The sequence below is a fragment of the Akebia trifoliata genome, chromosome 2 (assembly GCF_017979445.1).
Source record: "Akebia trifoliata isolate Shusen 1 chromosome 2, ASM1797944v1, whole genome shotgun sequence".
In the NCBI taxonomy this organism is placed as follows: Eukaryota; Viridiplantae; Streptophyta; class Magnoliopsida; order Ranunculales; family Lardizabalaceae; genus Akebia; species Akebia trifoliata.
In genome coordinates, this window is record NC_141376.1 from 5,487,101 (window position 1) to 5,503,798 (window position 16,698).

The 16,698-nt window shown below is 34.7% G+C and overlaps 1 protein-coding gene across 1 annotated transcript; it reads left to right on the forward strand.

Moving 5' to 3' along the window:
* The first annotated feature begins 2,538 nt into the window (after positions 1 to 2,538).
* EMB1273 (embryo defective 1273) lies at positions 2,539 to 5,683 on the forward strand. The gene is made up of 3 exons (XM_086425038.1): positions 2,539 to 2,924; positions 4,629 to 5,063; positions 5,202 to 5,683. The coding sequence occupies exons 1-3, from the start codon at positions 2,883 to 2,885 to the stop codon at positions 5,436 to 5,438; spliced, it is 714 nt and encodes a 237-aa protein (XP_086281164.1). The 5' UTR covers positions 2,539 to 2,882; the 3' UTR covers positions 5,439 to 5,683.
* The last annotated feature ends 11,015 nt before the right edge of the window (positions 5,684 to 16,698 follow it).

Consider the following 16,698-nt stretch of genomic DNA (forward strand, 5'->3'; position numbering starts at 1 on the left):
GGAGACTGAGCCACAGTTTATCTGATTCTTAGCCATACAGGTTCCCAATGTCTATAAAATGGTTTTGATGGCATTGGTTGACCCAAAGATAAAAGTAGGAGTTGGTCTACAATTTTTTTTTTTTTTGGCTCTCTGCTGCTTTCTGAATACCACGGACCTCGATTAAATGGCAAAACCATGCAATTTATTAGTATTGGATCTCCATTTGGTGGGTCCCATGGAGGAGATTCCCTATAGCCAATATCAAACCTAAGATGATTGTTATTATTGTAGCCCATGCCATTATCATAGATTTCTAAATTGAAAATAATGATTGGTGATCTGGAAAGAAGTTTGTAGATCAGATGATCATGATCATATGATCAGGTTGACTTATAGCAGTGAGGATCAAGATGTACTAGGAGGGACCCATTACGTAGTTTGTGTCTAAGCACATGAATCCATGTCATTTGCATATGCACGCTATTTATTAACTCTGTATGGTCTAAGAGGACAGGAGATTACTATATGCATATTAATTTAAGCTGATCTCCACTACTTGATATTGCAGGTGTGTAGGATGTGGGGTCTTGGTATGGAGGTTCTTCCAAAATTTTCCGCCGACTAGAACTTTGGAAGGAATTGTATGTACAATAATATTTATTTCCTTATTTAAAATCTATTCTCGCTTGTAGCTGGCAGGTGGGCTGATCAAAGGTATTGGCTGTCCCCGTACAAAATAAAAGATGAGGCTCAGATATCCTAGTGAGGGGGCCTGGGGGGTGTAAGGGTTTGTCTTGTTTTATGAGAAAACTCATCAGTTGACATCCTTCTTGGATTTTATAAGTCTGTACCAATACAATGCTCCTAAAGTATAGCAACTTTTGTTCTTTTTGAGGAGTTAAAATTGGGTTTCTTAAATTAAAATACATAAGTTACTGAACTTCAGTTTCAGGTGTTACCTGAGCAATCAATGGATGTCTGATAAAAGAGGAGACTGAGCCACAGTTTATCTGATTCTTAGCCATACAGGTTCCCAATGTCTATAAAATGGTTTTGATGGCATTGGTTGACCCAAAGATAAAAGTAGGAGTTGGTCTACAATTTTTTTGTTTTTTTTAAGTAGTTAGTAAATGGTGAGTAAATCGTGCTCAACGTGATAGTCACAAAATATCATCAAGTCAACTATAATTTCGTTAATTATTTGAAAATAATTACACATGGTTGACTTGTAAATGCCAAGCTATAGGTTCTGCTCCCTATAATTTCTATTTGTTTGAAATTTCTGTTAGGTGCTAGGTTGTCCATCATCCTGTCTCACAAATATATATGAAATTATCAAAGCTCTCGTCAAAATGTTACTAAAAGACCACAAGTTATGGTACTGGGTGTTGACATGGATTATAAAAGATTCCATTTTCAAAGGCATAAATTTCTTCTTAGGAAATAAGCAAAAGAAAAAGTATAAGAAATGAGATCATAAGCATTCTTTTTTTCTAGGAGCAGGGTTTGATTTCCTTCCTATGAAAATGCTTTGTGGGACACTTCCAATAGGGACAGTGATCTATAAGAGATTGTTTGCTGAACCTAACACAAGCAATTTTCTTATTAACAACTTTAACTTTATTGGTGACATTAGATTTAATAATTTTTCTTATCCGGTAAATATTCATTGATTTGGTAATTTTTGTATGCCTCTCTATCACTGTACAAACTCCTCTCCCCACCCCCCCACCCCCGGCCCCCGTTTTTTATTTTATTTTATTTATCTAACAAAAGATGGCCTGGAAAGTAGACATTATGAGATTATTGGGACTGATTTAAATGTGTCACAATACATCTTAAGAGATATCTTTTACAATAATGAAATTGTTAGAGAAACTCCAATAGGGATCTCCATAAATACTAAGCATATTGACAAGGCAGCATTTCTTTACAGAGAAGTCATATTCAAGGGATATGCATTCCAACCGTACTATCCAAAATGATTTTCTATAAATAGTTTTAATTCTAAATAAAATTCAACAGCAAAATTCTACTCCAATCGCCTTCTTCATTTATTGCCCAAAGGGGGAGAGAGAGAGAGAGAGAGAGAGAGAGTCTCACTCTCTTCTTTTGCCTACTTAAAATGTCACTTTTCAAAAAAATTCAAGGTAAAAAAGTCAGATCCAGAGTGCATTGGTGTGCTTCATGGGTTCATACTCTAAAATATGGCAATTGGGAGAGGATGCAAAGTTTGGGTGTGTTGGAGTTGCTCTTACGAAAAGTAATGGAGATAGAAACGGATCAGTTTTTTCTCTTCTAAATTGGAGAGAAAAGTAATGCTCAAGACTAAAAGGAGTGTTAAAATTACGACCCTTATCATTTTTTTCTCTCCAAACTTAAGATTTTCTATTATTGAACCAACCGATATGGAAAGAAATTGGATTTCTTTCTTTTCATTTATTTTCTCTTCATTTCACTCAATCCAAACAAAGCGTAAGCGTACCACTAACAAGGATATTACATGATGGAGGGTTGAGATCTTTTTCCTTTATTTATTTAACATAATAATTGGTTAGAGGGTTTCTTCTGTATTGTTGTGGAGATGTATTCATGCAGAACATTCATTTGCAAATGGACCCCTATTATGATAGACCCAGCTGTATCTGATGACGTGGGGACCCAAAGAGCTGTATACAAGAATTTTCCCTACTTCGGCGGAGTAGGGAATACTGCCTCATCTTCAGACCTCATCTCTTAAACCCTGCTGGTTTGCTCAGTCTCTCCCCATCGAATTATTTTCTCTCAAGCTTGATTTACGTTCCCAATTGAATCTCTCTATAGTCATTCAAAAAGACTAGAATTTAAGCAGAAGTTTCATATCCACGGCTTCCACTCATCTCCAAGGTCTTACTTCTGAAATGGCTCTAAGAACAACTCCTCCTTTCCTGCACAGATTCAAGGCAAGCCCCGTTTTTTTCTCCTGTTTCTGTGTTTCTCCTCTGTTATAATATAATTTGGGTTCCTCAAAAGTGGGTTTGTATTTGAATGTTTTTTCGTTTAGATTTTTGATATTTTTATTTTTCTTGGTGGAATTGAGGAGTTCTTTTTCCTGTTTATTGGGTTTTTTAATTCATATGTGGTGGGCTTGAAAGGAAAGGAGGTTTTCGTTCAGTGGATTGCAATTCTTTTAAATTCCATTTATTTGGTTATAGATTTGATGAGGTCTAGAACTGGTTAATGGCATCAGGTTTTTGTTTATTCCATAGAGATTCTTATATTAATTGTTCAACTGTAGAAATAGGTTCATCTAAAATTGGTTGATTGAGGTTCTTGTTCCCTCAACAATGATAATTTTCTTAATTGATACCCTGAGTTCCATCTGTTTTAATTATTCCTTTTATTTCCATCGATAAAGACAATTTTCCATATACCATGAGAAGAAGGTATTTCTTATTACCTTAATACAATTAGGACACATGAGAGTTCAAATATAGAAAATATGGATTATGGAATCGAAGTTTTTCATATATCTGCATCTCCTTTGACCCTTCTTATCTAATTATTGTGAATCCCAAAAATATTTATCCATTTTCCTTCGCTTATTGGATTAATGGGTGGGTTGTTTCAATTGGAAGTGATAACTTTGATTACTGTTCTCCCTTTGTTGTTTTCGTGACAATTTTTTTTTTTTGAATTTGTATGTGTTTTTTATTTTTCAATTATTAAGTATTGGAATTTCATTTCTCTATCTGGCATCAATCTGTCCTGAAATTTTGGTAAAATTAACATGTTGTAGAGGTTGATTTTGTGATAAATTGATCTCGATCACGATTCCATCATTAAATCCACAAAATAATATAACAAGCATAGGAAAATAAACAACACAAAGGTTTTTTACATGGTTCGGCAAACGTGCCTATGTCCACAGGCTCGGTGAGCCGTTTCAATATAAATCTGAGTTTTTTACACAACCTCCTCACCACGGTCTCCCCCCTTCCTCCTTCCCTTTTTACAAGGGCCTCAAGGCCTTTAAATAGAAAAACCCTAAAAGAATCCTAATCCCAATTAAATTACAATTGAGCCTATTACCCTTATCCAAATTAATAATTACATAAAAGGGGAAGAATCCTCTTAAATTGAGATTCTTCCCTAATAAGCTAGAGTCATCTTCAAACAATGCCACATGTTTGCCTTGGGATACATGTTAATGGTGCCAATGAACGGTCCAGATGGAAGATGATTTTATTCCTCTACAATTGTTATGAGAGGTTCTCATCGTAGAAATTTCTGTTCTCTTTTCAATATCATGTAAGTTTTATTCTTGGACTCTTAGGCTCAGAGGTTGACTAAGATGACCCAACCCTGGTATGTCTCTTACATGGCATGGTTGAAATATTCACTGCTCAGCTTAGATTTTCATTGAGAACATTTGCAAATTGTGAGCAATAGGACTCAGGTTGAAGGAAGAGACATGCATTATGCAGACTCAGGATACCCTTTGTATTGGCTTAGGAATGATGTATTATCCTTTTATCATCTTGGTATCATTTAACACTGATGATGCTTGGAAACTATGTATTGGTCGTCTCTGAAATTTTTTAACCTGCTTTTCCATGCCATCTTCTTAATTCATGTACTTCTCTTTTCTGTTTGTTATCTAACAGGGTCATAGGCCGTGTCCCGGGACAAACTACCTCATTTTAAATTGTAGACCACAAGGGTTGCGTCCATTTCAGAATACTAGTTCGATTGTCTCATTCGCGATGAACATGACTGGAGGACAATCTGATGGCTCCAGGAGACTAAATTTAGACCATGCAATGGGTGAACTTCAAAAAGTTTGGGAAAGTTTCCCTCAGCCTGTCAAGACTTTCCCTTGGGTCGAAGCAGCGGAAAACTTCATTCAGCTCATTGTCGATCTTGTTTGTGCGGTTGTCAAATACTTGTCTGTACCGTTACTGGTAGTTTCATCACTTAGTGAGATGTCTTACTGTGCCCATGAAAGGAAAATGGTTCTCATACCTTTCCCCCTACTTGCCGGGATTGCAATTGCTGGGGTTTTAAGGGACACAGCCCTAGAACTATCGCCTCGTCTGAAGGTTCATTTATCATACTTTATATGCTATCTATGGATTGTTCTAGCAATTTACTACCTCATATATTCTAGATTTTGTGTGTATATTTTTTGCTTCATTTTGTAATTCATAATAAATTTTCATGCATTGTTTAATTATCAGGATGCAGAGTGCCCCTGGCATCTGATTGCCATTGCGATTTTCTTCACATTGCTCAAATTGCCGGGCCCATATTACCCATATTGGGGGCGCGTAATTATTCCACACTTTGCAAATGGTGGACTATTGGGGACTCTGTTGTTTGCTTTTTTGTGGTATAGAAGGCCCCAAGAGGCAACAAAAACAACCTTGCAGGCGATATCAATAGATGATACTCAGTCTGAGCAGAAGCAGCCATAATGTTTCCATTGAAGAGGCTTGGGTAGGTGTTGATATTTGTCTCTCACCATGTAAGGAGTTAGAGATGGGGATAAAAAAAAATAGCAATACATGGTGAGTTGCTTTCTTGTTAGAGGTAGAAAGTAGAAACTATCTCCTAGGAGATTACTCATAAATGTATTTAACTGATTTACCATGTGTTTAGGAGCAAATTTTGAATTTAGTGGTGTTTTATATGAGTTGAAAGTTATTTTGATCGCTTCGTATCTCTTATTGTTGGTTTATGAAAATCTCTCACCTAAGATCTCATACAAAGCACATTAATCATGCTAACAATGCAGGTGATAGAGGGTAGAATCATAAATACAGAGTACTAGACTAACCTTAACTTGTATCCACATGGGGTTGTGACCCTGACTGAAGCATTACTCATCATCTTGATATCTTTATCTTTTTTTTGTTGTTGTCAAGCAATGGATTAATTAAAAAGAAGCATTATCCATATTGTCCGAGGGATCAATGGATGTATGGGACTTCTAGAATTTTGTAGGTTCTTGTTTAAGCTCATATCGAGTATATAAAGAAAGCTTACTAACTTATCTCAATATCTTCTTGATGGCCTTTATACAGATCAGAAAATGCGCTGGTTCTGAAGCCATTGTCAACCTGCACCATAGGGTGGAAAACCCTGAATCCATCCCCTAACACTTTAATCCATGGACTGGATTGGATAATCAAATTTGTTTTTTGATTGGGACCCACTTAGAGAGAATCTTGTCTTTGTTATTGGTGTAGGTTTTTCAGCCTACTCCTTTATGGTGTAGTTCCATCAAGATTGGAGAGTTTGCTACTTAGCACAATATGGCTTTTCAGCCGCTGTTTGCTGGGCTGGAAAGGATACTCATTCCAAAGGGCTTTTCACTCACCACTTGTGTTAGGAATCTTAGCTGAGAGGGGTGGTGGAGAAGAGATTTTTTCAACTAAAATCCCTAATTTTAAAGTAAATTCTTGGTTCATATGTTCCACGCAGATTATAAATGTGTGTCTCAGAGCTGGTTATACGGGTTATTCTTGTTCGAGGTTGGCTGATCTGCAAAATCCCCTCCCCTTTTAATTAATAAAACCATTTACTTCAATATATATATATATATATATATATAGATGCCTGTGATTTCCTGAAGTAGAAACCTCTTTTTTATGGTGTCCTGTATTATAAAGTCTACTTTCGCTTTTTGTGTCGAGCTATGTCTGGTCCTCTCTAGTATTTTCTTTGGCATTATTTCACATGTCGTATTTTCAGGACAGGCTCCTATAGTGTATTTATTTCATTAAGTGTACTGATTCTACGGTAAAGATTGAAAAAAAGGGGTTTGTTTTTGTCATAAATGTGCCAAGTGCTAACTCCTTTATTTGGTGTTTGTCTTGCCTCTATAGCTTGGCCTGTTTCAACTTAGGTCACCATAACACATAAATTGTATTACTTGATTGTTGAAGATGCCCTTTTGGGTGGTCAAGTTGGTATCAGCCTGCATTCTTCTTTTACAATGAGAGTGAAATCTGTTTGTGTCTAATAAGTGTTTTCAGAGGTTACTAATCTTTTAACTTCTTTGGAGAATAGCAGAATTCATGTGTCCCCATCTCGCATTACAGGTGTATCAGTCAGGACTATCTTATCTATCAAGCTTCTTCGCTACATGTTACGGTCCACAATGGTATCCCATTCCTAAGCAACATATGGGTGTGTACATGACACATTTTGATTGATTCTAAAACCGATAGGGCTGCATGCATAGCTTGTTTAAGCGCCCGTTATAAACACCAACCAAAACTTACCACATTGACACCATTCCTATTCTTTAGGATTAATGGGACACTATTTAAAATGGGGTCGTCTCTGTCCAATTGCTGGCGATTGGCGAGTGACACCGAATTTCTCATCAGTGTTCACAGACGCTCTAGCGCGCATACCCTCAAACCTAACGCGGGGTAATTTTGTAAATTAGAGATGCATCCAATACACACAAATTAGAGATGCATCCAATACACACAGACTCATGTGGTTGGTGGATCCGGATTTTGATATTTGTGAGCAAAATATTTTTCGGGGATTGGCACCTTTTGTAAAATATCTGTACCTGTTTTTTTGCACTAAATCTTATCCTACATTTTGTTGGTTGGTGATAATGTGTGTGCACCACTTAACATCATAATGCCAGGGTGGCATCTTGATTTTTTAAGAAAGAAAAAGACATCATAACCATTAATACACTCACATCTCCATCTCGGCATCTTACGTAATCATCGACATCTAGTGGACTCTGAGAAAACATAATACGACAAATGCCCACTTCAAATCAACGTTCGGATAAAAGCAATTTAATCACTCGTGTGGGATACCTTTATACCCAACCCTAAACATTATTAACTTTGTCTCGCAACAATCAAGGGCTATATGATCAGGCCCACATCAGACAATTTGGGACCCACAACGATTTGATGTGACTTCACTCTCACGATTTGTTCGTTTCTTTCTTAAATACATATATTAACGATTGGAAGATCTCACTGTAGAACTAGATGAGTCACAACAAAACTCATTTGATTAACACTATTTACAACTATAATTTTTATTAGAAAAGCTTCAACCTTTAATTTTGGTATGCGAAATTAATTTGAATAAGATAGAAAAATCAATCACACTAAATGAATTTACATGTCAAAATTAGAGAAAAGTTACATAACCACACTAATTTCTTTATGGTCAAAAGTTTAAAAAAAAATTATAATATTTCTCCCATAGAAAATTATCATAAACGCTCCAAATGAATCTTTAATCCACTCAATGGATGTATTTTCAAGTTTTAAAACATTGGCCTAGAGCCAAGACAGTTGAGTTCTATACAAAAAATTTAGAAAAAATAAAAACTAAAATATTCCTTTGAGAATATTTATCAAGGGATTTTTCATTTCTAAAACTTCAATATAAGGCTTTATTATATGTGTTTTCTTTGTAACGATGGATGGTTACAAAGGCTCTAGACTTCTCTGATGTACACCATAATTAAGACTCAGCATCCAATACGGTGTCCCGTTCCAATAGTAAAGGTAAGGTTTCTACATGGCATATTTTTGTTGGAGTTTGAAACACCTAAGGCTTTTAACTAAGCAGTGCAGGCAGCCTGATGTGTTTGAATTCCAACAAAAATGTGTCCCGTAGACACCTAATGTTGGGATAAGAGCGGGGGATCGTGTCTCTATTTGTATTTTAAGGAAGGTTAGGTAGGACGAGTTTCACTTGTGCTCCTGTTATCTTATCATTTCCCCTCAATCACATTGGTGGGTTCCAAATATTATTCTTTGGAATGTAGCCAACCACGACCACTTAGGTTTGTTGGATGGATAATTGACTCACTACTTCCCATTAATGATTCAACATGCCAAAACAATGGCACGTGGGCCATTCGTTGGGCCCTAAATTGAGTGTTTCCTTTTTACAACAGTATTTTTGACACGTGGGCCTGGCCCATGTGAAAAATGCTGAATTATATTGATGTTATTTGACTCGTACAGCGTGCCACATGGCAATTTTCATAGTATTAATTTATTAGGAGGAAATAGAGATTGATAAAGCCAAAACCTTTTATATGGTTCGGTTGGTATTTTATGATGCATGTCTTAAGCACTCTTGTTGGGTGGAATTGTATTTAACTATTTATTAAGAGTAATGATAGTCTCACACTACACGTGGCATACACAAAATAATCTTGTGACGTGAGATGTGCCAGAACCATAGATTTTCTTTCATCATGATACACAACTTGCACAGATTTATGGAGATCTGCAATTGGGTATCCCAAGGCATAAAATCTATGATTCTAATACATGCCACGTTGGGAGAGTATTTTGAGTACAGTCATGTTGGATTAACATTCTGAGGGACATTTCTGACATGGATGTGTGTCATAATCATAGATGCTTTTCATCTAGATATGATTGAAATCTCGATGAAAAGCATCTATGATTATGATACATCCACATCAGAAATATCCTCCATAATGTTACTTCAGCATTATCCTTTTGAGTATGCCAAGTGGGGGAGTCAGATTATCACGATTCATTTATTAATACACTTCAACTGTTTTTTAGGCAAGGGACCCGATGTCTCCTCCATTCCTTTTAATTTTTTGTTGGGAGACTCATTGCGTTTTCTCTTTTTAAATGTTAACCTGAAATCTTACTGTAAAATATCTTTTCAAGAATTTTTTTTTTTTTTAAATCTATACATTTTTTTTCTCAAGAGTTCAAAGTAGTTCAAAAAGATTTAGGGATAAAATGTTTTGTTGTTAATGGTAAATATTTGGGTAGTCCATGGATGCTGATTGACCTAAATTGGAAACTTTCAAGCAACTTTTAGAAAAAATATATGGTTATATTCAAGGGTGGTGGAAATTAAACTTTCACTCTTAAGCTGTTCCAGGCATAATGACAAAGTTGGGATTCGTGATGAATTTGGCAAGAGAAAACATTGGATAAATTAAGTAATAATTTTTTTTTTCAAGTATTCAAATATATTTAAAAAATATGTATTTCAGATATTAAATGATAAAATAATACTTAAAAATGATAAAAATAAAAGTAAAATATTTTTTTTTCTTTCAAAAATCGTGATTTTTTGACAAATAAAAATTTATTTTTTCACCGAAAATCTTCATGATTTATAAAAAAAACAAAACGTGATTAATTGACAATCATAAAATAGTGATTTAATAATGATTTTTTCAAAAAATCACAGATTTTGTCACTATGGGTATTGGTAGTGTGCTTTTTCCGTGGGCGAATTTAGAGTGAGGGCATTTACTTCCATAAGAATTTTCAAATCTACTAAAAATTATTAATGAGTTATTGTGACAAATAACAACGACAGATAAAAAAATTTATCACTATTATCTCCACAAAAAAAATTTGTACTCTTAGTTTGCCCACACAATTTTTTCTACTCTTACATTGTTCCCACATGGGTAAAATACTGGCTCTGCCCCCCTAGCTTTCTCCATTCATTAAATGCCCTTTTCTTATCTTAAATTGGTTCCGATGGAGTCACAACCTATTTTTTTTAACAAATAGCCAAACATTTGTGCCCCTAATGAAATAGATGGGCAGAAAATTACAAAATGTCATAATTTTAACGGGTCCATTGCTAAACTTGTTTAACCACTTTTCATTAACCCCTATTTTTCTATTATTACAATTAGTTAGTCTAATCCATAGTTTTCTAGCAAATCTGCTGAAAATAATTCATAAAAAAAAATACAAAATCTAACAGTCATGATCTATCTTAGGATTATGGGACATATCTCAGTATCCATGTTTTATTCTAACAGTTAAATTTAATATTTTAACAGTTGGATTTCATGCTTTTTTTTAATCATTATCACGAAGCACCATATAATCACATTTAATTAAACGGGGTTTCATTTTAAAAGCTTGTTCTTTTTCATATAATTAAGATTAGCATTATCGATTTACGAGATTATATTACATTTTTTTTACACCTATCGTCTTCGTGAAATGTGAATCCGATCCTCTTTGTAGATAGATATCTAGAATTGGACTCTTCACCTTAAAACTGAGCCAACATCTTAAATAAACACCTAAAAAAATATTAAATTATTGTTAAAATGGACATCAAAGCTGACCCCAAATCTAGTATTAGTCATAGGAACTGGATGATATATATCTCGGGCATGGGGTCCATAATATGTCAGTGAGACATTCTCTATGCCATATTCATAATTGCACACTCGACCAATAGGCATCCTTCCACATGTCAAGTGTGGCTGGAACTGGGAGACATGATCCATAGTAGCCATGTAGGGAGAATCTTTTAGCAGGAGAACCTCCATTGGATTTCCCTATCTTGATAAACTATTTCGTTATTAATTATTTGAAGCCCTATATCCCTTGAAACTTAGGAGGAAAGGTGAAATAGTACGGTACACGTGAAATGTGGAGAAATAACATCCATGCAGGATCCCACATTTAAATTGGACGGCCTCTCTATTCTGAAATTCAAATGGTTAGATTTTCATGCCATCTTGACGTGGCACTATTTCAACCCTCGTTCCCTTCCCTTGCCTTCATGCCATGTAAGCACAATCCAATGAAATTATGAAAATGAGATATTTTAAACTTTAATTTCTAAGATTGTGGCATATATTGAAGTGTGGGAGAAGGGTTTCATTCCTCTACCTTGGGTGCACACAATCTGGACTCTTCGAATTTTATGTGCTAAGCGAATGAACCTATGGTATACCACCACGTGTATTGAAAAAAAAAGTTAAAATCCAAATACTTAGGGGGTGTTTAATAACGTTTCATAATTGGACTTTTGATCGTTTGCATCTATAAAACGCAATTTAAAACCGCAAACGTACTTGGTTAAAACAATTGCTCTATATTTTTGGGGTTTTTAACGTAATTTAAAGAAGCGATCAATACATGCTTTCCAATTTTGCATTTGCGAGAAATGCAAAGTCTGTAAAAGCGGCACAAGTGAAAAGATGAAAATACCCTTTGAAAAATAATGAGATTTGACTTCTATCCTTCTCTATAACGAATACAAAACTCATTTCTATCGCCCTATTCACGCCTGTGCATTACTTCAACTGGTGTGTTTGTTGTTTTTGTTGCCATTTGAGCTCTGATTGATGTCATACCTTAACCGAAGTTTGATCTACCTTAAGGTGAGTTAAAAATCATTTTCTTTTCTAAAATATGTAGAAACCCATTGTTTAATGTCGATTTTCGCAAATCGACCATCTATTGTTCCTTGATCTGAGTTTGCTGTCACAATTAGGTTTGGATTTGGGTTCGTTTTTCCCGATTAGGGTCGTTTGATCATGATTGAGTCGATTATCTCATGATTGGATTGGTACTTCACGATTTGGGTTGATAGATCACTATTTAATTCGATTATTCAACAATTTGGGTCGATGGATCACTATTTATCTAAATTAACATTATTATTTTCATTATTTTATAATATTTGAATCAAAATAATAAATATATATTATTTATTAAGAAAGTTACCATTGCCGCACCTACTTTTACTAATGTCACACCAACATGTGCAATTTTTTGGTGATTTACATAGGAATTGGTTTGGCATTAGTAAAAGTTGATGTGGCAATAACAACTCTCTTTATTAATTATTTTTATAAATTTTTAATATAAAATTATATATTTAATTCGGTGTAATTTGGGTACATTATTAACATTAAAGGCATTTTAGCCATAATAGGATCCAGTAGTTGTATTAAACAATAATTACCAATTCTACTAAACAACATAGTAGTTTTATATGACCCTATTAAATAAGTTTTTCAGGGTTCAATTTTTTTTATAGTTATTTTCAATTGTAGAATTTTACAGTAAAAGTTGATAATGTTATCAAACAGGGCCTTAAACAACTCAAAAATTTTGTCCCACAATTTTCTCTCCACTAACCAATCACTCTTGGTTTTTTAATACACGTGACGACATACCATTGGTTCATTAGCTTAGCACATAAAATTCAAAACAACAAATCTTTGATCCCATGCATGAGTCTTATGTCGAATCATGAATTACATGCTGGATGTGTATACTAATTAATATAATGGCCCTTGTATACATATTAAGTCATGTCTAAGACTACGATTAAAGGACAATTTATGATATCCTGAAGTGGTAGAAGGTTGTTTTTTTTTTAAATTGATAATTAAACATGTTTCTAATGAGTTTAGTAACCTGATGCTGGTGGGATTTGAAACAAGGTCTCTAATATCATCATCCAAAGACTTTATCAACTAAGCTAGTTGACACTTGCAAATACTTAGATTTTGTTTAGAATTCTTTTAGAGTCAAAGGTCCTAATCTTGTCTTCCCAAAGACAACAGTTCTAGAGCGATCATGTAAACTACTTAAAAATGGTGAGATCATTAAATCATTAATAAAATAGTCATGAAACATAATTGCCCATTGAACATAGGGGATTTAGTTCCTTAAATGAATTTTCGAATGGAATCAACTTATAAATGTAAAAACTTGATTTTACAGAAAAACTTAAGCCTTTGCCGCTAAAAAAAAGGAAAAGAAAGAAGAAGATATGGATGTAAGGGATACGATTTTTTTAAAATATCCTTTTGGAGTATCTCATGGATTTAAAAAGCCAACAACTTCTTTACACGAATGAGAAAATGGGAAGTTTGAACCTTGTACTGTTCAATTATTTCGAGGTAATTGACCATGTTTATTTGAGAATCTTCTTCCTCTTTACTTTATGACCAACTAATCATGATTCAATTACTTTTGTTTGAAAAATAGATTACTATAATTATCTTTGCGAATTTCTAACGTCAATCAAGATTAAATAATAATAAAAAACTTAGATAGTGTTGTAGCCTAAGCAGACTTCAATCTAGATAGATATTGGAAGCCTAAGCTTTTAAGTATAAGCTCCAGCCAAGCCGTTACATAAAGGAAACGTGTTAATCTCATAGCTTTCGGGACGTATCTCAAGAGGTACAGAGAGGTCTTACTAATAAACCCTTTTTTTAAGGTCTAATATTAAAATAATTTTATTAGAGAAATTTGAATCGGAGAGAAACAATTGGTGTAGAAAAAGAAAAGTGTCTGACAGCTACTGACAGCAGAGAGGGAGTAGCCCGGGCTTCGAGGGACTACCCTGCACCTTCTTTAACGGCGTCTCGTTTATCTGCCCATTCTGCCCGGTCATAAGGCAGACACAGGTATGGGCAGCAGAACTCTTTCTCTTGGGTCGTTTTCCGCTGCCCGCACGCTGCCCGGCCAATATTTGTGATGGACCATCTCGTGTCGGTCTCAATAATTCTAAACTGCATCTCGCATTCCGGACGGCACGCGCGGTCAGGTACGTAGAGGGAGGAGTACATGAAGAACCAAAAAAAAATATAATGGTGAAGACCATCGTCCTTAGATCCAAACCATTGGAAATTGCTCCGAGATTTACGTGTCGTGAATAGAGAGAACCATCAGTGTCTGAAGCAAAGGACGACTTGCTGCAGTATTCTGGGAAAAAAGAAGCGTTGGTGAAGAGGAAGCTTTATTCTCTTTTTTTTTTTTTGTTTGAACAAACATGATTTTTCTCGTGTCATCTTCTGCACTTGCCTTTAGTCTTCACATTTCGTTTTCTCTAAAACTTTGTAACTTGGTGTAAGATAGACTGCGAACTGATTACAACAACTCATGTAGCTTTCGAACTTTAATTCAGGCTTCTTTATTAAAGGTTTGATACAAACATCCTCAAATGCCACGTCACAACTTTTTAATTAATTAACCTAGATGAAAATAAAAACCTACCTTTATGGACCTATTATTCTTTTAAGAATAATAACGTATGGGTACAAATTTTGATCAAACTCTTTACTTTTTGATGGATGTTGAGTGGGCATATGCAATTACACTTCGTTGATTAAATTGTAAAAGATTTTGGCATAGTTTCATTTTGAATTAGTGTCAATTATGTATACTGTGGAGCTCATTTCTGTAATGTTTGAGATAAGGACACAAGTCCTCCATATCCTCACAGATCTGACCTTAACATTGGACATCATTAAAAAAATTACATAGTTAATCGAGAAATAAAATTATTCAGGTCAGAGTAGTAAGATATGCCTTGATGTTCGATAAGTTCTGACAAATGAGAAAGAACATTCTGAGACAAGAACACGTTTAGTTCAAGTAAGTAAGACACAAACCTTATACTAGTTAAAACCTAATCATGTGTCAAATCCTTGTATTTTGTGCAATATCCATACGTACTTATCAAAATAGAGCAACGTATTTTAACTCACCAACCCCCAAATAGTAAAATCAAATCAACTTAACAATTAATGCGTTGAGATCTTTTGAATTAAATTCGAGTGCCAACATTAATGAAGTATAGGTACGAGACCCAAGGACATAGTCAGCTACTATAGCTAACTCATAGCCTATTTGACAATATACTTGAACAAACCATGTGGTGACATTTGTCTTAGACTCGAAGCTATAAAACCCTTACTCAAAGTGAGAAAAGGGGGGAACAAAAAATTCATTCGACAAATAAAAAGTCTGGAATTCGCTCTGCAACATACTATTCATCATCTTCTTTATTTTTACTCATCACCGTCGCTGTTTCCTATTTCATTTCTATTTTTTGATTTAATATTCAGATGACCTTTAGTAGACATCACATTGGGCCCTCCATCATTCTTCCTTCAATCTTTCAAGAATAAGAGACCAACAATGTTAGCAACAATTAAGGAGAAAGGACGTAGGATCAAAAGCCTAGGGTGTAGAGTTGGAGGATAACCAATCGACAAGCCAAATTAAGGATCATACACATCTCGAGGAGTGAAAGGCCCAAGAAATCCTCCACATGTACATTGATTATTTATTTAGAGTCTTAAGGTTTCTGATTATAAAACGTATTGATATGATTATACTAGTTGTCGATATTTTGAAAATGTTGCATTGAAATTTCGCGTACTGATAATTATTTATGCTTGTCACGCATAAAAAAAGATGTTAGGATTCTATCTTAATATTCAAGCATGTTCCAACTGAAGATTTTTTCCTTACAATTCACATGAATTCATATTTTTTTTTGGGAAAACTCATCCTTCCATCGTTTTTATGTCAAGATCTCGAATCAATTCTAACTCAATGATTGATTCTTAGTTGGAAGAAGATCTCAGGGTCGTTTGATCCTATCGTGATAGTACCCGAAGGTGGGTGTTTATCTTGGAGTCATTTAGCTATAAAGCCTTAAAACCAGTTTTTCTACTTTCTCCTACCCCTACTAATAATATTTACGATCAAACAAAATATGGTTATTTGTTGTTCCAATTGGAAGAATCAATGAATTTTTGTTTTAAAGAGTTAAATCATGAAAGCTAATGAAGTGGATTAAGAAATAGAAAATGGGAGAGACCAAATAATTATAAAGAATCTAGCTTGATTGAGGTTTCTTGACTTACCACTTGGAAGGAAAATAAGTTATAATCAATACCCCACACCTTAATAAGGTTTTCTAGCATGATATCTTTGTCAAACTAGCCCTACTCAAATATTAAAGATAACACTTGGGAGGGTGTGTGGGGGTCATTCTCTGCCCTTTTGACCAGCAAGAGTGCTTTTTGATAGAAATTACCATTTGTTATCTTGCAATAAAATCACTTCCTAGCTGGTTCCAGCTAGTTTAGTTGGTAAAGTCTTTAGG